This window comes from Scomber scombrus, chromosome 23, assembly GCF_963691925.1.
Source record: "Scomber scombrus chromosome 23, fScoSco1.1, whole genome shotgun sequence".
In the NCBI taxonomy this organism is placed as follows: Eukaryota; Metazoa; Chordata; class Actinopteri; order Scombriformes; family Scombridae; genus Scomber; species Scomber scombrus.
In genome coordinates this window covers 4,271,300-4,298,491 of record NC_084992.1, presented here as the reverse complement: position 1 = coordinate 4,298,491, position 27,192 = coordinate 4,271,300, and the positions used below count along the sequence as shown (strand labels likewise).

The window sequence follows — 27,192 nt, the reverse complement described above, 5'->3', positions numbered from 1 at the left end:
ATCCCCCCCATAAAAAAGGTCAAGTTCAAAAAGCATCCACTTAAGGACTTCTCTAAATCCCTTTATGGCAAAGTTTTGTTCCCGAGTAAAAAACAAACAACTCTTTTTCTTTCTCTCTTCTTTATTTATAATCGTCCTCAATCCAGTTGAAGAGAATAAAAGAAAGAGAAGAAAAAGGTTTGTGCGTCCGTAAGGTGCGAGACTTAGAGTGCAGACGAGAGCGGCAACCGATGTGCATCTGAAGAGGTGAAGCAGCAGCTGGCAGGTTTCTGACCGAGAGAGAGAGAGAGAGAGAGAGAGAGAGAGAGAGAGAGAGAGAGAGAGAGAGAGAAGGAGAGAGAGGGAGAGAGAGAGACGGAGAGAGAGAGAGAGAGAGAGAGAGAGAGAAGGAGAGAGAGAGAGAGAGAGAGAGACGGAGTGAGAGAGAGAGAGAGACAGAGGGAGGGGGTAAAAACACAACCCGGCCGATCCTCCTCTTCTCTCCTCCTCACATCCCCTCTCTCTCTTTTTCCTCCTCCTCTTCCCTCACTCGCTCACTCTCCTCTCGCTGGAAGACAAAACACGGCTATTTCTTCCCCTCCTGCACTCTGCATTTCTCTCACTCCCACCCCTCTCTCTCTCTCTCTCTCTCTGTCTCTCTCTCTCTCTCTCTCTCTCTCTCTCTCTCTCTCTCGCTTTCATTCTTTCGCTGCCTCTCTCGCCCCCTCTCTGGCAGGATGTGTGAGTCAGTCAGAGAGGAAGTATTGTGGAGAAGAGATAAAGTGGTGGACGGCCGCTAAATAATACCCAGAGTGTTATTGTTTGACAGGAGGAGGAGGAGGAGGGGGGGGGGGCAAAAATGCAGAGGTACTTCCTTCTCCTATGTGTGTGTGTGTGTGTGTGTGTGTGTGTGTGTGTGTGTGTGTGTGTGTGTTGTGTGTGTGTGTGTGTTTGCACAGTGAGAAAAATAAGAACGAAAGAGCAGAGAAAGCAGAGAAGAGAGCTTTTTTCTCTCTTTAAAAAAAAAAAACATTGGCAGAAAGACGAGAAAAACAAAGAGTGGTGAAAGAAGAGGGGGAATGTAAAAGAGGAGAGAGGATGGGAGGTCCTCAAGGAGAATAATTTTAGCCACCCCCCCACCCCCCCCCTCAAAAAAAAAAAACAACACAATGAGTAGAAGAAGAAGTGATGGATGAACTTTTTTTCTTCTTCTTATCGCTGAGACGTATTTTCTTCTAAAACAAACTTGTGAAACAGGATTATTAAATGTAAGCTATGACTTTGACAGTTGCCCTCTCGGCTACTGATAAGTTAAATGGTTTTATTTGCTCTCTAAGAACGAGGAAGAAAAAAAAATAAATCATAAAATCACACCTTGAGTCGACTGCCTGTTTCCGCGAAATCAAAATCAGCTCTGTGGGTTTACTGTGAAGTTACACTTCTGCACTTCTAGGAAATGAATGTGCTGGACAGTTATTGTCTTTATAGGAAACAACAAGCAGGTTTTAATCCTCTCGGGGCTTTTTAAAATCCTTCTAGAGACACCGGAGAGAAAATTCTTGGCATTTCTAATCTGTTTACTTGTCACTTTGCACCAGTGTTGTATAGGTGGAATCACATTATACATCATGTTACTAAACAAAGAAATATGGCGTTACTTGCGTTACATTCGTGTTTCAATTATTATGTATAAATTTGACGGATAAGAAGATGATCAAAGGTGCTTTTCATGCACGCTTACTGCCTGACCTCTGACCTCTCAAGATGAAATTGTGTATTTGTGACTCCAGATAGTGTGTGGATGTATGCGAGTGAATGGATCAATGAGTATTTGTGATAGAGTGACTGAACCTATATTTATGACGGAATGAATGTTTTGGTAGGTTGCCATGGTGATGTGGTGAGGGTGATGTGATGCGAATGCTTGTGTGAATGCTTTGATGGAGGGTTGAGGGGGGGGGGGGGGGGGGGGTGTGGATGTGGTGAATTCTCCATTGACTTGTATAGAGACGGAAGTCCTTTTGACGCTAAAACGGTTGCCCCCTGGTGGCCTTTTGATAGAATGCAGTTTTAAGTTACTTCCGCGTTGGCCTCATTTCAGAGGATCGGGACTCCCCGCCTTGTTGATATACTATTTTTACACGACATCGCCGGCATTTAAAAAAACCATTAAGGCCATTTAAATTACATGCTATAAATACTTCCTTAAATGCATTAATAAAGAAAACATGTGCTCCAGTTGAATTTTATCAAAGGCCACAATAGTCCTTTAAAATAATAATATTGAGCCAAAGTTTGGAGCGTTATTTATCCTCCTACCCAACAAGTTATACCAATAAATACTGTATGTGATAATATGTTATATGATACCAGCATTTCGATGGCGAAGGTTTTTTATTACAACATAATTTCGACGTCTCTGGTTTGAGTCCCGCCTCCTCTGTCCAGTCATTTCCTGTCAGCTCTCTACTGAACGCTGCTTCATAAACAGGCACGAAAAAACAACAACAACAAAAAATCCCCCCAAAAAAACAAGAATAAATAAATAAAATGGTCACATCCGGTTTCTAAATAAGTAAATAAATATCATCAGAGTGGGAACGAAGGGCTTTAAGGTCTAATAACAATGAATATTATTTATAAAAACAGTGTAATAATAAGAGGAAAGAAGAGTTATAAAGTTATAAAATGAATGAACTCATTTACTCAGCACTGAGACTGTAGCTAAAAGACTCCTGAGGTTCAATTTTAATGCTTATTATTTCAATTTTTTTCATTTATAAGAGGAAGGATGTGGGTTTTTTTCTTATATATTCTCACTTTTAGGTCTTTATTGAGTACATCTTTCTCTCCTTTCAAATAAAATGGTCTTAATCCAACACAAATACTTAAAAACATTGTAATAATAGAGGAGAGAGGAGTTATAAAGTGAATGAATGGACTCCTATAACTGTCATATTTCATATAAGACAAAGTGAGACTGTAGCTAAAAGACTCCTCAGTGAATTAAACTGAGAAAAGGTTCATTTTGAATGCTTATTATTTCAATTTTTTTCATTTATAAGGAGGAAGGATGTGGTTTTTCTTATTACGTAGTCTCACTTTTAGATCTTTAAACCTCTAAAGGGACTCTGATTTAATGTAAGTATCCAAATAAAATGAATGGGACTGATTAAGGTGATTTTGTTTCTCTCTATTCGGTCACACAAGTGCATAAACGTGTCTAAAATTACTGTTTGTAAAGCCAGATAATGTAAATTTTAACGATATTTGAGAATTGCTCATGCTTATTATTTCAGGTTTTTCATTCATAAGGAGGAAGAATGAGGTTTTTCTTCTTCTATAGTCTCACTTTTAGGTATTTAAACCTCTAAAATAGTTCATTGAGTATCATATAAATGGATAAACGTGTCTAAAATTATTGTTACCTTTGCATATTTCACAATCTTTAAACCTGAAGGTCCAAAATCAGACCAGAAAAAGACTAAACTGGACCATTTTCAACTATAAAACACCACAGTCTGCTTATTATCTTCAAATATCTCAATGAAAACCATCGAATATTGATAATAGATCAATAATTCCTTTATTTAAAACAGCTAAACATAAACAGTGTCTTAGCATGGGTTTAACGCTCATTAGCTACAGCTGATAAAAATCTTTGTTCCTCTCAGACGGCAAAAACAAAAAAGCGGGCAGCCTAGCAAAGCATTCGAACCCCCCTCCTCCAAAAAAAAAGAAACATGGAGGAGATTGGTGTGAGCGTCCGACATTAGCGGGTGTTGAAGATTAACCAGCCGCACAAACATCCAGACACTTAATAACGTGAGAGAGAGACTCAACGGGCTTCAAAGGATTTTCCGGAGTCCCATATCTCCTGCAGACTCTGTGGAGGTGTGTGTGTGTGTGTGTGTGTGTGTGTGTGTGTGTGTGTGTGTGTGTGTGTGTGTGTTATGTACATGCATGTGAGCAAGCAGCAGATTCTTCACATTCCCTGTCTTCCTTTCATAAGGGTGAAGGGTTAACTATGCTAGAAAGCCTAAACAACCTCCTCCCCTCCACCTCCCGTCCCTTTGTGTTTCGCCTGCAATCAGGACCTATTTGTTTGCTTTATGAGTCTGAATGTGTGTGTGTGTGTGTGTGTGTGTGTGTGTGTGCGTGCATGTAATCAGACCCCTGTTTGTTTGCCTCTTGCACCTTCATCACCTTTGATTATGGATTTCTTCGAAGCGTCGGGCCGACATTCATTTACTGCCTATATGCACACGTTCAGTATATATGTGTAGGGTACTTAGACACACACAGACACACAGACACACACACACACACACACACACACAACACACACACAGAAAGGTTTTACATACCAGGTAATCAGTACAGTGAGACTAGGCTCATACCAGAGGTCGATAGCAGGAAGGGTGAAGTCCACTTTAGCCTCTGCAGTACAATGTGCTGTTTGTTACCGCTGGATCTCCTGGATAGTGTGTGTGTTTGTGTGTGTGTGTGTGTGTGTGTGTGTGTGTGAAATCAGCCCTATTATGCTACTTATTCCATCATACTGTCGAGCAAATGTTAAAAAAACAAGACTTAAAATGTAAATAACATGATGGTCTATCACTGAATTTAAATAAAATCCATATGTATTTATTTAAAAGTGTCAAATTTAATCCACAGAGAAAAGTCAGCGTGCTTTAAACGTGAATAAATCAGCTTAAAACGGCTTAAAATGTTGATTCCAGCGAAGGTAATTAACTGTTTTTGAGTGGAAGTAATCGCTGAAGTTCAGACACTTAAGAGATTTAAAGTCGCGCCACAATCCAGCAATTTTCAAAATAAAACACCCAATGCAGACTCCCGATCACAAATAAAACCAGCAAATAAAGAGACAGTTTAACTACGTAGCCGACTGACCCAAAGTAGAAGCACAAAAAACTAAGAAAATGATCAAAATCAACTAAATTTAAAAAGTATTTGTGCTGCTACTACAGTAATTACGGTAGAAACTTGTTCGGATTGGGCTATATTGGAACGTTTTCAATCTAATTTCTACTTTTTAGTCTTATTTAAAAGTCTTACATCCACAATTATTCAGTTTATTATCAAAGAAGACAAAGAAAAACACTATATCTGCTTTAAGAGGTATATTTTTTGGGATTTTATGACTAATTTAATCATTTTTCCAGCTTTAAACTGTATAAATATACAAAAACTATTCATCAGGTAAAGTTAATGTCATGTAAATCTGATATTTAAGATTAAAAATGAAATAAAACTAGTGGATTAGGAGGAATTATATCACTAAAATTGATCATTCAGGATAATTAGGATGTTTAATTAAAACATTAATCAGATTTTCTACTGTTGTAAATTTAAACTATATAAAAACGTTGATATTTCTGTGTGTTTCTGAGTGTTTCTTTATCTCTTCCTGGATGTCGGAGGGTGACTAACAAGCTTTTTAAACTCTGACCTTTATGTCTCGACCTCCTTTCCTCTCTTCTGTTTGTTTTCTTCTCCGCCAGACGAACACTTGTCGTCTCAATGCTGCTTTTCTTCCTCTCGCTGCTTCATTTCCCTGGTTGGATCTGACTGTTTTATGTTTGTTAATTAAAGATCGAATCTAATCAGCAAGTTTGAAACAGTTTAATTGAGATTATGGTGATGAAAATATCACGTTTAAATGGAAATAAGTAGGATTTTATGTTCATTCTCCAGCAGCTTTAACACAGTAAACCTGCTTTTTAATGGCTCTAATGTGATGCATGATAAATAATATTAATATTAATCAGACCTGATTAATCTAAAGGGAATAAATGTTTGTGGATTTCAGATTTTCAGACTTTTAGACACAAAAATAAAGAGAAATAAAGTCGCTAAATTACTTCCTGTGTTTCAGATCTGTGGTTTAATGTTGACGGACTGCAATAAACTTTTTAAATAATAACTATAGTTTGATCTCAGGTTGTTCATGCTGACATTTCTGTTCATATATTATCAGTTTAAGCATCTGTGCAACTGTAATTCCTCCTTTTAACACTGTTTCTGACTATTAATGGATTAAAACATGAGATTTTTTGCCTTTTTTTCTTATTTTTTTGTCTTTTTTGTCCAATAAAATGCTTATTTAGGACACTTTTTTATACAATTCATACAAAATATATTCCCTACACTCAAAAAAATACATAAAAAACTGTGTTGAACCAAAGTTCTGCTATATATCCACTTTGCTTTTGCACAAATTAAACAAAAACTACATATACTGTATATTAGATTTATGATTTAGTGAGTTTTCGAGGTGCTGCCAGACAGATGAGAGTGATATCAATCTTCAGAAAGTGATTAAACTTGATGTTGAACTCTTCCTTTAACATGGAGAGAGAGCAAATAGCAACTGGTGATCTTTCCTTCTTATTATTTGTAGCTGATATGATCTTAAATGTGTCTTCAAGCAGAGAGACTCCAATATTAAGTTGCAGGAAATGAATCGAAGATGGTTCAAACTTCACAGAGGTGGGCGAGGATTTGATGTTTTTTCATGGTTTTATTTCAGTTTTAAGACTCTTGAATAGAAAAATATACTTAATTTGAACCATGTGACGAGTGTGTGTCATTATATTTAGATATTTTACACTTTAAATTAAAAAAAAAGATGTTTAAAATAGTCCCAGAGTCGTTTTTAGCTCTAATAAAGTCGTTTTTCATTAAGAGGACGAACACTAGAGAGAAAATATATGAACGTTAAAGCAACAGCAAACATTTGGATTATCTTACAAACATCAGAAGAAGAAGAAGAAGAAGAAGAAGAAGAAGAAGAAGAAGAAGAGAAAATAGTCGCTAAATTATAAAGAAAATATATGAACGTTAAAGCAACAGCAAACATTTGGATTATCTTACAAACATCAGAAGAAGAAGAAGAAGAAGAAGAAGAAGAAGAAGAAGAAGAAGAAGAAGAAGAAGAAGAAGAAGAAGAAGAAGAAGAAGAAGAAGAAGAAGAAGAAGAAGAAGAAGAAGAAGAAGAAGAAGAAGAAGAAGAAGAAGAAGAAGAAGAAGAAGAAGAAGAAGAAGAAGAAGAAGAAGAAGAAGAAGAAGAAGAAGAAGAAGAAGAAGAAGAAGAAGAAGAGTGTGTGAGGTTAAAAAGAAGTGAAAAAAAGAGGGGGAAAAATGAAAAATGGTCCTTTCTCTTTCTTTACAACGTTGATTTAGTATCATGACACTTTATGTCCGGGTTTATCTTCCGCTACACGACTCAGAAACATCTTTTTAACATGTGTGTGTGTGTGTGTGTGTGTGTGTGTGTGTGTGTGTGTGTGTGTGTGTGTGTGAGGGAGTCAGACCAGTGTCATGTATCACGGAGTCCCAGTTTAATGGGCCAGTTAATAAAAACCAGGCCAGTGGAGACAGATAAACTGTAGAGGACCACACGCGTAGAGGACACACACACATACACACACACACACACACACACACACATACACACATACACACACAGAGACACACACACACACACAGACAGAAAGACAGACACATAGACACACACACATATACAGACACACACACACACACACACACACAGAGACACACACACACATACACATACACACACAGAGACACACACAAACACACACAGAGACACACACACACATACACATACACACACACACACACACATACACACACACACACACACATACAGAGACACACACACACATACAGAGACACACACACACACACACACAGACACACACACAGACACATACACATACACACACACACACAAAGAGACACACACAAACACACACAGACACACACACACACACTAATGATTATTTATGAGTGTTTTTGTATAAATATCAGATCAGAAGTGAAAAACGTCTTTAAAGTCTCATTTTGTCCAAAATTATTCAGTTTACCATCAAAACAGACAAAGAAAAACACTAAATCTGGCTTTTATTAACTAATTTAATCATGTTTTCAGCTTTAAACTGTTTAAATATACAAAAACTATTCATCAGGTAACGTTAATGTCATGTAAATCTGATATTTAAGCTTAAAAATTAAACAAAACTAGTGAATTAAGAAGGATTATATCACTAAAATTGGGAATATTGTAAAGTTTTTTAATCTAATTTCTACTTTTTAGTCTTATTTTAAAAGTCTTACGTCCAAAATTATTCAGTTTAATATCAAAGAAGACAAAGAAAAAACACTAAATCTTCTTTAAGAGGTATATTTTTTTGGATTTTATTGACTAATTTAATCATATTTTCAACTTTAAACTGTATAAATATACAAAAATAGTTCACCAGGTAACATTAAAGTCATGTAAATCTGATATTTAAGCATAAAAATTAAACAAAAGAGGAATTATATCACATAAATAGCTGCAGATTCATGTTTCTGTTGATGAAATGCTGCAGCTCTAATGGTCACATTAACGTTATAAGGTGATAATAAGTTAATAATGTGTTTTTAAGTTGCGCAATGATCTTAATAACTCTAATTTTCTCTATTTCTTAAGTTATTGTTTCAGTCTTTGATCAACATCATTAATGTTTGAGTCTTTTTAAACCAAAATACGTCTAAAAAAATCACTTTATTAAACACTGAAGCATAACTTTAGACACTAAATTGTTGATTAATGGCTTATTTACTGAGGAGACCTTTTATCATACAGGGATTGATTTCTAGAAACCTCGTAAACTCACTTCTCTCTCTCTCTCTCTCTCTACCTCGGGGTCCAGCTGCCCCCCCCCCCCCCCTCAGCTGCCCCCCCCTTCCAGCTGCCCCCCCCCCTCAGCTGCCCCCCCCCTACATTCTCTGTGCATCCTGTTGACTTTCTAACATGTTTCCATCTCTAATTCTGTCCATAATGTCAATATCTCATCCTCACCAGGAGCTTTAATCAGAGCCAGAGCTGTGTGTGTGTGTGTGTGTGTGTGTGTGTGTGTGTGTGTGTGTGTGTGTGTGTGTGTGTGTGTGTGTGTGTGTGTGTGTGTGTGTGTGTGTGAGGAAGAGGTCTTGAGGAATGTGAAGAATGTCTATTGTTCAGTTTTGGGGAAGGAGCGATGATGGTGGGGGGGTAATGGGGGGGGGGGGGTAGAGGGGGGGGTAATGGGGGGGGGCAGACTATTGTGTTTCATGGTTCTTGGCACCGCAGACCTCAGTCTTGCCCCGAGTCTCCAGAGACCCTGTGGTACAAAAACCTAAACAACGGGATGTGTGTGTGTGTGTGTGTGTGTGTGTGTGTGTGTGTGTGTGTGTGTGTGTGTCTGTATATGTGTGTGTATGTGACTGTGTGTGTGTTTCTGTATGTGTGTGTGTGTGTATGTGTGTGTGTCTGTGTGTCAGTCTCTGTGTGTATGTGTGTGTCAGTGTGTCCACACAATTTGTCCATCTGTCTGCGGTGTAAACAATCACATGAAAGTGTGTGTGTGCATGTGTGTGTTCATGTGTGTGTCTGTGTGTGTGTGTCCATGTGTGTCCATGTGTGTGTGTGTGTGTGTGTGTGTGTGTGTGTGTGTGTGTGTGTCCATGTGTGTGTGAGAAACGAGCATCCACTAAGAAGACAAAAACAGCGACTCAGCAGAGCGTCAGAAGCTGATGGAAGAAGAAAAAAAAACACCAAAAAGTTTCAGATGAAGGAAAACAAACAATCTGTGTTATTGAGCGTCTGAGCGGACCGATCCGGACGAGCGTCTGAGCGGACCGATCCGGACCAGAGACGTGGTCTGAGCGGACCGATCCGGACCAGAGACGTGGTCTGAGCGGACCGATCCGGACCAGAGACGTGGTCTGAGCGGACCGATCCGGACCAGAGACGTGGTCTGAGCGGACCGATCCGGACCAGAGACGTGGTCTGAGCGGACCGATCCGGACCAGAGACGTGGTCTGAGCGGACCGATCCGGACCAGAGACGTGGTCTGAGCGGACCGATCCGGACCAGAGACGTGGTCTGAGCGGACCGATCCGGACCAGAGACGTGGTCTGAGCGGACCGATCCGGACCAGAGACGTGGTCTGAGCGGACCGATCCGGACCAGAGACGTGGTCTGAGCGGACCGATCCGGACCAGAGACGTGGTCTGAGCGGACCGATCCGGACCAGAGACGTGGTCTGAGCGGACCGATCCGGACCAGAGACGTGGTCTGAGCGGACCGATCCGGACCAGAGACGTGGTCTGAGCGGACCGATCCGGACCAGAGACGTGGTCTGAGCGGACCGATCCGGACCAGAGACGTGATGACAAGCTTTCCTCTTTTCTTCTTCTCTTATATCAGACTGTTTGTCTTCATTTCACAACTTTATTCACTAGATCTCTCTGTTATCAACATAGTCATTCATAAAAATACTACTATAAATACTACTACTACTAATACTACTACTACTATTACTACTAATAATAATAATAATGCATTTTATTTAAAAGGCCTTTCAAAGCATCATGGACACCTTTACAACACTCACATAAAACAACAACATCAGTCCATCAAACATAATAAACATAATAAACATGAGATCTACACTGTGGAGGCTGAGGTGAAACTATTCCTCCATAATCCACTGAACCAACCGTCTCTCTTCATTCACACATTCATGATTGTTATGTTTATTAAATCTGACTCTTCTAAAAGACTCACAACTCTCTTCTCCTTCACCCACTTTCATCTCCTCTTCCTCCTACTCTTCCTCTTCCTCTTCCACAAAATAAACATTTACTCATTTTTTTTGCCCCCGAAAAAAAGGAAAAAGTTTATTTTCATGTGTCACAAATGAAAGAGAGAAGCTGGATGAAAGAGTCTGGTGAAAGAAGTCCAAACATGATTTCTCTCTCTCTCTCTCTCTCTCTCTCTCTCTCTCTCTCTCTCTCTCTCTCTCTCTCTCTCTCTCTCTCTCTCTCTCTCTCTCTCTCTGAGTATGACTTAGATTTTCTTCTAAAGTAATGAATTACAGCGTCTGCAGGATAAACTGCTGAGAGCGGCACGTTTTCTATAATGAGTAATATGTGAGCTCAGGTTCAGGTCGGCTGTTTGATAAAAACTAAACATGAAACAGAAAAGCAAAAAAATTCAAAGGAAACACACAAGGGAAAAAAACTAATAAAAGAAGGAAAAAACTATTGATATAAAATAAAATAATAATAAAGGATATGCTCTCTTTAAAAAATTAAAAAAAAAAAAAAATAATAATAATAAGGGATACAGTCCCTTTAAAAAAATACAAATACTAATAAAAAAATTAAAAAATATATAATAATAATAAAAATAAAGGATATGCTCCCTTTAAAAGAAAAAGAAAATAAATACAAATAATTAATAAAAAATACAAATAAGAATAATAATAAAGGATATGCTCCCTTTAAAAAATTTAAATTAAAAATAAATAAAAATTAAATAAAAGGATATGCAAAAAATCTAAATTATTATTATTATTTTGACAATCAAATCATTTAAGTTACTTTTAAGCAAAAACATTTACTCTGTTGAAGCTTCTCGGATGCTTTTCTTTATCATACATGATATTAAACTGAGTATCTGTGGTTTGAATGCTCCAACTTGGGCCGTTGGACGTTATAAAAGTGCTTGTTTTCACTTGTTTTTTGCATGAGTCTGATTGCAGATCTTTAAATGTTAGATTCAAACAGTTTTATGAATGTTAAGTGAATCATTTATCTGTAAATCTGGATTTTCATCTTTAGCTTCTTCAGTATAAAGCAGCAGTAAAGTCGCCACCTTACTAAGTTTCTAGGTTTAATTGTAAACATTAAACGCCTCTTTAAGTTTAACATACTATCAGTTATATATAAGGTATGTTTCTATCCTTCTGTCCTATAAACACACACACATGCACAGCTGCATCTAAAGAGCCATTTCCTATTCCGTCAACAGCTGGAAATAAACTGCTCGCTCTTTTGTTCGCTTCTCATAGAAAACGCTTCATTTTAACACACACACACACACACACACACACACGGACACGGACACACACACACACACACACACACAAACACACGAGTTTTTCTGCGTCGGAGCGTTATAGTTGGACAGGAAGCAGGGATGGGAAACTTTGGGAAGAACGGGAAATGATGCAAAAGTTGAAGAATGTCCTTCTGGCTCGTCCACGGCTGCCCACCGAGAGGACCGAACACACACACACACACACACACACACACACACACACACACACACACACACACACACACACACACACACACACACACACACACACACACAGAGTACGGTGGGCTCTAACATCTAACAAAAGCTTAGTAAAAACAGGAGGTACTATAGGAGAAACATTTCCAGGTCGAAGCAACAAAACATCCCCCGACGACATTCTTTCCCTCCCAGAAATATATTGGAAAAAAATCATCGTTCACTTTTTAAAAACACAAAACGACCCCCCCCCCCCCCCCCCCACAATAAAAATAAAAATAAAGAGACAGAAATACTTTTATAAAAACGAGGGCGGAGAGGCTAAAAAAGGTCACACGGAGCGGTGAACTTAAAAAAGAAAGAGGGAGGGTTACTATATTTATCAAAAGCTTATAGAAGCTAAAAACTGCTCTTTCCTGTCTGAATGTGTGAGAAAGTTTCTTATTTAATATTTATAAATGATTCAAAATAAGTAAAGCAAATAAAAAGACATTAATAAAGATGTATAAGTCTTAAAGTTAGATTTTAATGTAGATATACTGAAAAGAAGCTGCAGATATTTGCCTAAAGTATAGTAAGAAAGTGTGAGCTGCATTTCTACAGTAGATCATTATATGTGATTCTGATCATTCCTGTGTGGAATTCTGGGAAATGAAGTCCTTAAAAACTGCTTTAAAAACCCTCAAACTGCTCAAACTCTCAGTGTTACTTTATTTCCTTTTTCATTTTCCTTAAATTTTTTATTATTATTATTACTGACGTCCAAAAACATCAAGTTCAAATGTTAATGGTGACACTTTAACGATTGAATAAAGACTTTCTATTATATTCTATTATCCAACAACTATTTTGATAATCAATTAACCATTTGAGTCCATTTTTAAAGCAAAAACGTTAAAAATTTGCTTCTAGAAATTGAGAATTTGATGCTTTTCTGTGTCGTACATGATAATAAACTTCATATATTTAGATTTTATACTCTCTAAGACGCTTTAGAGCAATTCATCTGAAGAAAAGATCTTTATATTAATGCATAATGAAAATGTAAGCTGCATTTCTAGTTCATTATATGTGATTCTGGTAATTTATGTGTGGAATTCTGGGAAATGAAGTCCTTAAATTGCTAAAAAAAACTCCCCCTCTTTAAACTTTCAGTGCTTCTTGCTGCCTTTAAAGTGTGAATGTATCAAATAAAGCTTTAAAACATGACTAAATGTGTCCTCTTCTGTTTGTTTTGTCTCCGGTCGTCTCGGTGGAGGCGGCTGCATTCTTCTCAATATATAGCTCTTAATTGGTCTTACAAGCAGCAGCGTGGGTCTTTTCTCACCCACCCATTGGCTCGTTAAAAAGGGTCCCGTAAACTAAAGCATCGGGCCCTGATATAAAAGCTAAAAACGGACCCAAACACACACACACACACACTCGCTGGCTTCCTCTTCTTCTTGCTCCGATCTGCTGGGCAGGACAGTAAAATTCCTGCGGTTTTCCATATTTAGGCCCCTGCCGGCTTTCCCCTTCAGCTTGCCCATCTTCCAGCAGTACAGGACAATACAGGCGAGTTTTAACAGCGTATATTTATTTATTTATTTTTTAAAATCTAAAACATCTGCAGTGATTTGAGTGATGCAGGGAAACAGATAAGTACCAAAAAAATACTGATAAACTTGAAATTAATAGCAAAAAAAAAAAATGCAACTTTTTACATCCTACGAGTTAAGAAACATGAGATTTAAGTGTTTTTTCATTTCCTCTGTTACGCAACCCCCTCCTACTAATATGATGTAAACCTGTCACAGACAATATACCTCTTTTATAAATCCAATATAACCAGAATTAAGTTTAAAAAAAAAGTTGCACAAAAGACCCATTTTCCAACCTTTAGGTAAACTTGAATAAATCATCATCTCTCCATCCAAACTCCACATTTCCTTCCTCGATGGTTTACATCATATAATTAAATCCACTGTGTACATTTTTCCTTCCCTAAGCTATAAAAAAAAAGCCCATTTATTCAGAAAAGCTTAAAAAAAAAAAAAAAAAACGTACTACCTAAGAACAGGAGAAACCCTGTTGAGTAATTTCCTGATGTTTTACTCTGAGACAAGCGCATTGGGTATGAAAAAAAAAAAAATCCATGTAGCGACTCTCCATCTCAGTTTAAGGTTAAGTGAGTTTTAATTGAGCTTAGAAAAACAGGACTCATATTTCTCACACTTGGGGGGGGAAAAAGAAATACACACACACACGAGCACGCACTTATAAAATCATACGAGGTGGAGCTCTCCAGAAATGTTGAAAAGTGTTTGGCAGGTCGCCTTTGTTTTTTTTTTAAATTTTGGGTCCTGCAGGTAGTAGAAGAAGAAGTAGTAGTGGTGGTGAAGGAAGAGGGGAAGCAAAGGAAGGAGTAATGAGTGAGATAGAGCAATAAGAACATTTATCACAAGCCAAAGAAATACAGTTTTTCACTTTAGGGGACAAAAAAAGGTGAAAGACGTCGATGTTAAATTGCTGTTTTTAAGGGTTTCTGTTTTTCGGTAACTACTCCTGACAAAACTTAAGTTTAGAGGCAGGAAAAGTATCTTAGTTTTAGCTTAACAAGCAACTAATTTGTGTTTAAAAGGCAGCGAAACTCTCCACAAGGGGGAGCTGTTCAATCTTTCTCATATTGGTTCTGCATCAGCGCCTCCTGCAGGTAAAGAAACCGACAGCAGGTGGCGATGTTGTACAGGAAACGGACTATAATAACTTCCGATTTTAACATTTGAACCATAGACTGTATATAAAATGGACGTAACATCCGTGACGTCACTCATTGGTTTGTGGACTGCTGCTCGGAGGCCAATAGTATCGGATCTGAGCAGCGCCATCTTGAAAATTTCAGGTGCATGCTGGGAAAAATAAAAACATGGATTCTACTTATATGGGCATCAGGAGGAGCATGAGGTGCCCTCCTGAACCTGTGAACCAATCAACCTGTCAATCACGACGTAGCCACGCCCTAATGCATACCCTGCTTTATCGTCAAATATAAAATCAGGGAGGCCAAAATGTCCCAAATGAACATCATACTGCATTGAAGAAGGCTTTAAACTAGCGATTGAGACCATAAACACATTTTGAAAACGTTTACTGAGGTTAGAAATCAAGTGAGAAGTTGGTGAATTCTCCATTGACTTGTATAGAGACGGAAGTCCTTTTGACACCAAAGCGGTCGCCCCCTGGTGGCCTTTTGAAAGAATGCAGTTTTAAGTTACTTCCGCGTTGGCATCATTTCAGAGGACCGGAACTCCCCACGTGATTTAAACTACCTGCTAGTCACGAGTTTTGACACTCATTTCAAGATTTAAAAAAAAGCAAGAGTTGTATAAAAAAGACGACGTTGTATATCCAGAAAACCAACACAATAAATACTAAAAATATCCCAAAACATCACTCTAATATACTTTGCTTTACTTTTTACATAAAATATTACATTTCCTCCTTAATTCAAATATAAATCCTGCATACAGTAGCTATTAACCTTTTACATACTGTTCATATTCTGACTCATAATTAGTCTCTACACCAATTCACATACATAAATCCCCCGTCAGTCATTAATAAATGTTTGATTAATCCTTAATGAAGAGTGTATTCTGTTTATTTAAGGTGGAAAAAGACATTCACAATCACTATTTTAAGGTCCAGGAGGATATTTGATAGAATATGAAGAATACAGCAACATGTTTTTATGCTAATTTTTGATTTTTCTTTAACAAACACAGGTCAAACTTGTTCATTTGCATATTGTGGGTCATATTTAGGGAGAAGTCCAACTGAAAGAAATGTAAAATTGGGTCAAATCTGAGCCTGAACAGTACGTAAGGGTTAATTGTTTCTGACCTGTCCAAATCTTGAAAAGACTACAGCAGATATTTCCTCCTTTGTCCTTTTTTTCCTGTTGGTAGTGACGTTAACTTGTCTACATCTAATTAAAGTGGCAGAGGTTAAGACTCGAGTCACCAGCTCACTGTTATTACTGGTGTTTTTCCATCTAGTATGATGTGTTTCATGTAATTTTCCACATCATAGAGAATTAGAAAGCACTCACTCGAGCTGCACATCGTCCAAATGTGCAGCTGGGTTTGTTGAATGGACGACAAAAGAGATGAAAGACCAACACAAAGAGGGTTTTTTTTTGTTTTATATCACAGTTTAATAAAAAATCTCATTCAAATCTGCCAGTCGTCTGGTTTTCTGCCAACGCTCACACACACTATGTCGTGCCTTTATTCATGTTTTTATGTTTCCTATGACGTAAAAAGGCAAAAGAAACAACAATACCCATCTACTCACATGCCAGTACACCTAGTATGATGTGTTTCATGTAATTTTCCACATCATAGAGAGTTATAAAGTACTCACTCGAGATGCCGATTGGCCAAATTTGCAGCTGGGTTTGTTGAATGAATCATAAAAAAGACACAAAGAGCTGTGTTTTTGTTTTTATGACACACTTTTTTTGAAATTCTCATTCAAATCTGCCAATCGTCTGGTTTTCTGTGTCTTAATTCAGGTTTTTATTTTTCTTATGTTGTACTAGGTCAGAAAAAAAGGCAAAAAAAACAACAATACCCATCTACTCACATGCCTGTACACCTAGTATGATGTGTTTCATGTAATTTTCCACATCATAGAGAGTTATAAAGTACTCACTCGAGATGCCGATTGGCCAAATTTGCAGCTGGGTTTGTTGAATTGATCATAAAAAAAAACACGAAGACCTGTGTTTTTGTTTTTATGTCACACTTTTTTTTAAATTCTCATTCAAATCTGCCAATCGTCTGGTTTTCTGTGTCTTTATTCAGGTTTTTAGGTTTCCTATGTTGTACTAGGTCAGAAAAAAAGGCAAAAGAAACAACAATACCCATCTACTCACATGCCTGTACACCTAGTATGATGTGTTTCATGTAATTTTCCACATCATAGAGAGTTAACAAGTACTCAATAAAGCTGTAGATCGTCGAAATGTGCAGCTGGGTTTGATGAATGAATGATAAAATAGATGAAAGAGGAACACAAAGAGGGTTTTTATTGGTTTTATATCACACCATGTCTTGCTTTTATTCAGGTTTTTATGTTTCCGATGACATGGTGAGTTAAAAAACCGTGATACCCATCTACTCACATGCCATCTCTGTACCAACCAGTGTTATTAAAAGAGGTGGGAACGACGTTTTGGCTTCTGACTGAGGGCCTTTTCCACTGTTAAAACTACACGAGCAGAGCCAAATGTGCAAATGTGAGCATTTCGTCATTGCTGAGGGTGCAACAGCGAGCGTGTGTGTTATCTGGCAGCCGACTCCTTTACGCTACCTTCCAAGATAATGACTAAAAACCAGGCCGTGACGCGGTTGGCACGGAGTCAGGGTCAAAGTGGCAACGGGTGTCCCTGCCCAGTAACGGAGCCAGAGATGGGTGATTAGTGTCGGAGAGTTGTCGATCAAACGTGTGTGTGTGGTCGCGGGTTAGAGAGCTGCTGCCAAAGTATAAATAACAGCTCGATAGAGGCGTAGAAAGAGGAACATGCTCACAAAACCACATGAAAATACACAGATTCACTCAGACAGAGAGCAGATTAAAAGGCAGAACCAACACTGAACGGCATTCTCACAAGGATTTCTTGCTAGTGTTACTCAAAATTTTGTGTTTTTCAAGTTTTTATCTTCATAGTAGGTTATAAGATTCCTGATTATGCAACTTATGATCAAAAGTATGTCAAAAATATGATGGATTAAGCTCAAAATGATAAGTTCATTAACCGATTACCTGTTAAACTATGTTTTTATAAAGCGGAAATGCCCCAAAATTACACTTTCAGGCCTCTAATATTAATATCAGCTGGTTTTCTTTGTCATTTAAGGTAACGACCAAAATAAATCGATACCAAGTAGTATCGAAATGTCTCCCGTCAAACTATACCTCCTGCAATCGACCCTTTTTGTACCTAGAGCTAGAAAATATGACGATAGATAAATGGATGGATGGATGGATAATTAGATAGATAGATAGATAGATAGATAGATAGATAGATAGATAGATAGATAGATAGATAGATAGATAGATAGATAGATAGATAGATAGATAGATAGATAGATAGATTTGTATTAGTTTTTAAGTAATTTTATGTGTAGAAAGGTGCTATTTTCTTTAAAACAGTCAAAATTGTGACTAAAAAGAAAGGAACAACTGTCACGATCACATAAGTAGCACATACACAAACATGTCTACACACACACACACACACACACACACCATAAACACACAGCGGTGGGAAAGCCCCGAGCAGTCAGACACGCTGAACATACCAGACACTGACACACACACTGAGGATTTGAGTGGGTGGGATGCTCATCATAACCAGTAGCGATCCTATATCCACCCGTGTAAGTGTGTCTGTCTCTAAATCAGTTTTAAAGGTTTGTTTAAACTGTAAATGCTGTTTTGTGTGTGTCTAACAGCATTAGACAAGGGGGGGGGGGTCTACTGGCCTGCTGCACAAACAGGAGCAGCAAAAAAAAAAAAAAAAAAGAAAGGAAAACCCCCGACAACGTTTACAAAGCTCAGAACGTAAAAAACTGTGCTGCCAAACAGCTGCCTGGAGCTGTCCGAAAAGAAGACAAAGTAATAATTGTTAACACGGCTAAAACCTCCCAGTGCAGCCTGAGTAAAGCTGAGTAAGCCTCTTTCACACATGAGCAAATTACTGGGATAACCTTTCAGGCAGCGTTAGATTTGATTTTCACTGTTCACACGTGCAGCGACGTTTTGGAACATTGCCGCCATGGGCCGTTTCACACATGATATGAAGAAGCTGGAACAGACGGGGGGGGGAAAGGGAAAGTCCAGTAGATGGCAGTAATGCAACACTTGTGGATTTTTGTTTTAAATTCGAACATTAGTTTGAACGTGGGGTGAAAAGTTCATATCTGGCTGCAGTCTGAGCATCAGACCATTTGAAGTACAGTGAGCTAATGTTATGGCGCTTTTCCACTACACAGTTTCAGCACGGCTCGCCTTGACTCGGCTCGCCTCGCCTCGGTACGGTTCCAGGAACGACCTTTTCCATTAGAAAAAAGTACCTACTCAACGTGGGCGGGGTCGTCATAGCACGGCTCCGTGAAACTGCTGTGACTTCGTTTTATACGCGACACAAACACATAAACAATGGAGGACATGGAGGCAGTGGTGTACTTGCTGCTGTATGAGGCTTTCTGTCTCACACAAAGCAAGAACATTGAGCCTTATGGCTGTAACTATGGTAACGCTGCTGCCGGTATTTAAAAATGCCGGGTTTGATTCTTGTGTGGGACGGCTCATGACTCTTCCAGCGACGACTCTTCTGACCAATCAGTGGCCGGTAATCTGTTGACGTCACATTTAGTATCGGCTCGGCTCGCTTGGAACCTCAGCAGAGCAGGTACTAAAAAAGTATCAGGTACCAGGTACTATCCCTAGTGGAAACGCAAAAAGAACCGAGGCGAGGCGAGGCGAGGCGAGTCGAGTCGTGCTGGAACTGTGTAGTGGAAAAGCGGCATTAATGTAGTGTTGTTACATATCGACCAATCACAGATATATCGGTATCGGTGAAAATGTTGTCCGATGTGGGTTTTTTTGTTGTTGTTTTTTTAAAGTTATATAGGCAGCATTTTCTGTATTTTCTTTTTTCTTTATTCAAGTTTAATATATTTGGGTTTTTTTGGTTCTGTGTATTTTTTTTAATTCATAGATAATTATAATTATTGTATGAAATGACATCAGTGCACTGACGAGATCTCGAGGTGGGAAACTTGCGGCACAGAATTCCCTGAATATGGATCCCTGCTCCCATTCACACACGACACCACGCAGGAAATGTTCCTGAACATTTCAGGGACAGACTGCTTGTGTGAAAGAGGATTTTACAGAAAGTAGAAACATCAGGTTTGGCAAAAAGAAAGAAGGAAAAAGTGAAGGTTTATATCTCTCCTTGAAATGTGAAATATTATTTAAAATATACTTTAATTTGCTGCACTTCCACCTACAACCACTGAGTGGCGCCACTACAAGGTAAACTGGAGTCTGGATGTTAAATGATTAAAAAATACTCAAAGACACATTTAAACTGTAAACATATTAAAATGTAAAGACAGTTTAATCTAAAAATATTCAAATCTTCATCTTGATTGATTCCTCCTGAAGATTTTTATTATTTTGTATTTTTTAAGCATTTTTTATGTGCAGTATAAATGTAAACAGCAAAGTTAATTTAACAGAAAAGGTATGAATGCCAATAAACTCAGAAAATAACAATATGTCATCTAATTAAGTGTCTTTGTAAGTTTAATTAGGTTTCTAAACAAAGAGAGAGAAATAAAAATCAAATTTAAGGCGATAAAAGAAAAATCCTAAACTGAAAATATCAGCTTCTCTGCTCCAAATAATTCAGCTGATATGCTTTTAAATCTGACCTCAGATCTGCAGGGGCGAGTTTTCACATACACACACACACACACACACACACACACACACACACACACACACACACACACACACACACTACACCCCAAAAAGTCCCCGATAAGACGCCAACTGGACTTCAGTTCGCAGTGGAAATATTCCTGCCATTAGTTCTGCTTCCTGAGCCAAAATACCGACAACAGACAGGGAGGTGCAGGGTGGGAAATACTGTCCGAACGACTGACTATTTCTCCTCTCCGGTGCCAAGTGGTGTCATGTTGCCCTGCAGCAAAGTGATTAAGTGAATGTTAAGCTGTAATAAATTAACATTAAAGCTGCTCTAATCAAAAATGTTTTAATATTAACAGTAGATCAAATGTGTAATGTGAAAGGAGGTGAATCAAATATCACCTGACTCTGCACTTCTACTTTATAGTGTCTTTCTGCTCTCAGCTTTTTACAACTACACAGATTTTTACTATTTTAACACATTTTTCCAGACTTTTCTAATCTGATATTGCTACTGTATTATACTCTGAAGCATCTTTTATAAGACTTATAATAAGAATAAACTTTATTTATAGAGCACTGTTCAAAATCCAAGTTATAAAGTTCTTCACAAGGTTGCAAAATACACAAATCATTAGAAATAATTATATTTTAAGGGACAATTGATGAGTAAAAAGGCAAAAGAAGATAAAGCATATCTAAAAAAGGAGATAAAGGTAATTCAAGGAAAATTAAAACTCAAACTAAATCAAGACAGGATCTCAAATAAAGTAAATTATGACATGGGAAATCAGTTTTTGTTTGATTCTCACAGCAATTTTGTACTTTTATAACTTGTATTTTGCAATAAAACCAACTCGAGTTCATCTCCAACTTTCATTTTCAAGTTTAAAGGTCAGAATTTTAAGATCTTAAGACGTCCAAAATGTCAGGATGTCTGAAAAAGGTCCAATATGACACAATTTTAAAACCATTTCCAGTTAAAGAAAGTCAGTTTTCTGGAAAGTTGTCCCAGAGGTAAATATAGCTACGATCACTAACCCAGGTGCTTAATAATTTCTGTGTTTAATATCAGTCAGACTCAGAGATAAATGTTTATATTTAAAGGTTTTTTTTTAGTCAGACTCTCCCAAACGTTTCCCAAATCTCTATCAAGTGCAAAGTCAGCATGAGTCACAGTTACAGAATGATTACAAGCTATGAGATTAAAACACAGGTTGCAAAATGTTGCTTTTTTTCCTTTACTTATCACAGAAAAGAGGAAATTAAAACCTATAATTCATCTTGTTATGACTTCGTTTGATTCCGAAACACAAATTCTTGCACTCCTCCCTTCTCATCAGCTTCTCTCCTGACACCCTGAAAGGTCAAAGGTTACTTCCTGTGTGTGTGTGTGTGTGTGTTTGTGTGTCTGGCTAACACAACCAGGAAAAGACTAATAACCCTCCTTTAGGTCCACGTACACCTTCCTTCCCTTCCCTTTCCTTTCCTGTCCTCCAACATCGACACGAACGAAGCAAACGGACAAAACAACGAACAAACACTCAAATATTCGCTTTGAAGTCGTGTTCCAACAATGAAGACGAGGCCTTCGTGCGTCTATTTTAACGTAAAATTCGTCATGTCGAGTGTTTTTACCTCCGCACGGCGAGCTTCAGTATCCGGTACGACCCCTTGATGAGGATGAGAGCTTCCTGTCTGCTGCCGTAGAGGGCGGATCCGTTAATGTTAATGAGCTCGTCGCCCACTTTTAGCTTCTTGCTCTGGGCCGCCTTCCCTCCATCCTCAATCTGCAGAAAGAGAGAAGAAGAACAGACAAAAGATGAATTGGTTTGGTGGCGAAACAAGAAGCACATTCAGAAACAAGAGACAAGCGAAAGTCATAAGACGCTGCCAAACCCCCGACTCCTTTTAAAACCCATTTTTGGAGGGGGCCTTTTTTTTTTGTGTGTTAAACTGTCTCCGTCACCATGGCAACGGCGCTCCTAAAAAGAGCATCTCCAAAACAGCCTGTACCCAAAACAGTCCCACAGAAACCCCATGACATTCCTCTGTAATAGACTTTCTGTGTGTGTGTGTTTTTGGCACAGTGGTGACGGCGGGTCACACGGTGGTGAGCGGACTGTGTTGAAAATGCATTTTTGGGATGTTTTTGCGGGAAGATGGAGGGATGTCGACGATGAGTAGTTTGGGTGTGAGGTTTGACTTTGGTCGTAAATCACAGCGGAAGAACGAGAGGATGAAAAGGATGAAAAGAAAAGAAAGAAAGACATAGTAACCACAGGACAGGAAAAAAACTTGTGGTAGATGTGATTATTTTTTAAGATGTTGTGTATTTGTCACTTGTCAGTTTTTATTCCAACAGTCACAAATTTGTTCAAACCAGCTGACAGCGTTCCTATAAAGTGATGACAAAGTAAAAACATGAAGAAAAAAAAAATAGACGATTAGTGTTTCTTAGTATTGTACAAAAATATAAAACCTTTCATGGAAGTGGCGGTTACTAGCTTGGATGGATGGATGGGTAGATAGATAGATGGATAGATGGATAGATGGATAGATGGATAGATGGATAGATAGATGGATGGGTGGGTAGATGGATGGATGGGTGGGTAGATGGATGAATGGATGGATGGATGGATGAATGGATGGATGGATGGATAGGTAGATAGATAGGTAGATAGGTGTATGGATGGATGGGTAGATGGGTAGATTAGATAGATAGATAGATAGATAGATAGATAGATAGATAGATAGATAGATAGATAGATAGATAGATAGATAGATAGATAGATAGATAGATAGATAGATAGATCTATCTATCTCCTACCCTCTCTCCTACTGCTGACTGTGAGATCTTCTTCTCAGCAAGTAGAAACTCTTAGTTCACAATCTAGAACAAGACCGGCGCCGATATGTAAATCCAACACTGTTTCATGGTCTTTAAAACGATGGATTCACACTTTTTTTTTACTCAGGCGCCAGGTTTTTCTTGCTGTAATCATTCCTTCTGTTCATACTGACCATTAGAAAATCCCTTCATAATGCACTTACAATGTGAAGCGATGGAGCACAAAAGAATCTACAGTCGTCCTTCTGTGCAAAAAAAAGTACTTTAAGTTTATCTGACGCCAATACTAAGCTCCAGCTGTCGAAATTAGTCAAATCAAGTAGATATCTTTCAACGTCTTGTTAGTGCCAAATTCTCTATTTTTCTTTTCCACTGTAGCCGAACACAAAGAGGGAATACGATGCTAAAAAGACTGTAAATATGACAGATATCCACTTTATATGACTAATACAGACAGCCAACTTTTAAAAGCATTTTTGCTCAAAAGGAGGACTGTGGATTTTGTCTTTCACCGCATCCATTGTTAGTTTATTACGAAAGGGATCTTCTAATGGTCAGTATGAACAAGAGGAATGATTACAGCAAGAAAAACCCTGATACATACTTTTAAAGACCATGACAGGTTTTATATTTGTAGTTAGAAACACTAATCGTCTATGTTTTGTAAGTGTTTATGTACATTGGGATCTATTCAATAGACTAATGTAAAAAGGGTCGGGGGTTATAAACTTCAGTCTACACTTTTCGGTCAGAAACTGCTTTATTTATTTAGTTTATTTTGGTTCGTCACTGTTTCTAAGGCATATGAAGACAGGGTCATATGATAATTTACTTTATTTATGCATAGGTCACTACATCACTCTTTTAAACTCTTTTATATTTGCTTGTGTGTGTGTGTGTGTGTGTGTGTGTGTGTGTGTTTTTATTACCAACTGACCTTTTTTGCCCGTATTTAGACCTGAACTCATTTACAGCACTTAACACTTAATGGCAGAGGGTGTAAATCAAAAGCGAAAGCGGCAACAAAAATGTCCGACGGCGATAAATAACAGCTGCCAGTTATCTTAAAATGTAAAGGGGTTTCTTATAATAGACTTCATACACTTCAAGGTTTTTGTGTGTCTGCCATCCATGCTGAAATAGTTTGGCGTGGCATGAGTGGAAAGCGCACACACACACACACACATATACAAGGGTTTATTTCATAGATGATTAAATACCAGTCGGAGCGGGTTGCCATGGCGTTTCCACAAGCAATTTCCTCCAGTTAACAATCAACAAATAACAGGTGAGATCATGTTTTTTTAACTCCTGTTCTCGTGGGTAATGAAGCAGGTTTAAATAAAAAGCTGGGTAAATTACACTCTTTTGCTTCTCAGATGTTAAAATCCAGGTCAAGATCCGTCATTAACTCGGAATAAATGCTGATTAAAGACTCTTCGGGGGCAAATAAAAGGGGAACATATTCCTGGTTACACAGTGTGAAAATAGAGAGCAGACTTCTCCTCTTCTCCCTCCATCAATCCATCGTTCATTCATTCAAAAAAAAAGAAAAAATATCAAAGGCATGTCATGGAAACACAGGTTTGATTTTTATGGTTTCAGGGTTTTTTTACAGACGTTCGGCCCTCGTGAGCCAACTCAAACATAAATCGAGATCTTTCATATATTAACTCTCCCTCTCCTGCTCTCCTGGGTCCAATACCATCACGAAATCTGGCTTCAAAAAGGTTAATATTTGAAAATTTGATCTTTCTATATAACACCAGTCGAGGATGCTGCCACATTCGCTTCATCATAACTTTCTTGGGTTTTTTTATGTCAGTTGTAGGGTCGGGTTAAGTGTTTGCAGAATGCCTCATTTTGGCTCCTGTTGGTCGTCTTTTAAACCGGTTCAGGTGGACTGGGATCCAGTTCAAAGCAGTTCAGTTTTATTGTTCATAGGTTACAAAGGATCGACGATGCAACAACCTGGTTTCTGGCGGTCTGGCTCTATAGAAATGTGCTCTGATTGTTCCTACTTGATCAGTTTTTATATGAATTAGAGCTGAATTATTAATCTGCATCTATTTTAACAATTGAATAATCATTTTTGTCATTTTCTTTAAGCAAAAATACAAAATATTTGCTACTTTAAGCTTTTCAAATGTGTGGATTTAACACTTTTCTTTGTCATACATAATAGTAAACTGAATATTTTTGGATTATGAACTGCTGATTGGACAAAACAAGACAAATTATAACAAGCATTTTTCAGTATTTTCTGGCATTTTGAAGATAAATCGGTAGATTAATCGAAAATGAAAATAATCCTAACTTGTCTCAGGATGTGGAGGAAAAAGTGAATTTAAAAATGATTGCAGATGTTTTTTAACTTCCCTGTAATTTAATCTGTTTACTGGTATTCAATGGTCGTTTATTTTATTTTATTTACCTACCTAATATTGTTTTGCATGTTGTTGATTCTCAACACCATTGTAAATGAGGATTCCTCCTCAATGATCTTTCAATGCCTTATTTTATTTCCCCCACCTGCACTCTGCAAAGACCTGCTCCCACTGGCTCTGTTGGGTTACGTCGATTAGGTTTAGGCATGATGAGTGAGATAATTGTGGTTTTGAGAAAATCAGAGTCAGAGCCAATCAGAGGCTGAGTACAGGTGGGTTTTTGTAGAATGCAGGTGGAAAAAAAATAAGGCTTCACGAAACGAAAGAAAGGAAATAAACAAATATTGAAGATAATATTGAAGTGAAGACGAAAATTATGTGCGGACAGGAACCTATGTGGCATGAAGAAAAATCATGTGCACTGTACTCTTCTGACCTTTGACCTCACACAGAGAGCAATGAAGTGTCATAATGTACTTTATATTGAACTTGTGTGTCTAATTAGTCGCTCTCTTCGTTTAACTCACACACACTGAATCTGTTGTTCTTCTGTTCCCACCTATAAAAGGATTGTTGATTACGCCCGCAAACGTTAAACTATTTCCCCACACATTCCCAAACCTGTGGCACACACACACACACACACACACACACACAAAGAGTGCCCGCAGGCTGAGCTGAATTCAACACAGTGTTTATGTTCATTTGTTTCTTATGAGTTTTTTTCATAATGAAAACAAACCAGAGGCAAAGAAACAGAGGAATGTTTAACGCTGTTTACAGTACAGCTCGCTGTTAACACACACACACACACACACACACACACACACACACACACACTCACACTCACACTCACACTCACACACACAAACACACACACACACACAGTTCCCATACACACAGCCATAAATTGACCTCTCATTAACTGGCGACGTAATAAATGTGGGAGTCGGCTGACATTAACAAACACACACAGCAATGAGACGGTTACTGGTTTTGGTCAAACTGGTCACCGCACTTTAAATCACTCACGGTCCAACGTCAACCAAAGTTAGCTCCGGAGATTTTTCAGCCTTCTAAGAGGAGTAAATCTGAGGTGTGGTAAGTCTTTTAAAAGGTATGGACTGAAATAAATCGATACCAAGTAGTATCCAAACGTCTCCCATCAACGATACCTGCAATCGATCCTTTTTGCACCCAGATCTAGAAAATATGACTATTTCTCTGGACTTGTTCACAGCCAATCAACACAAGCGTTCTTCTCTTTAACCCATCATGTGATTAGTCCACTGCCACAGCAGCTACAACCCGTCTGTGGTGGTGAAGTCGTAGTG

General features: G+C 38.1%; 1 protein-coding gene across 1 annotated transcript in view; it reads right to left on the bottom strand.

Moving 5' to 3' along the window:
* The window catches only part of shroom4 (shroom family member 4), a gene marked incomplete at its 3' end in the record, with an annotated part of 98,889 nt that overhangs the window by 38,603 nt on the left and 33,094 nt on the right, over positions 1-27,192 (bottom strand). Inside the window, 1 exon segment of the mRNA XM_062444771.1 lies at positions 22,259-22,410. Within this exon segment, the coding sequence (XP_062300755.1) occupies positions 22,259-22,410 (152 nt within the window).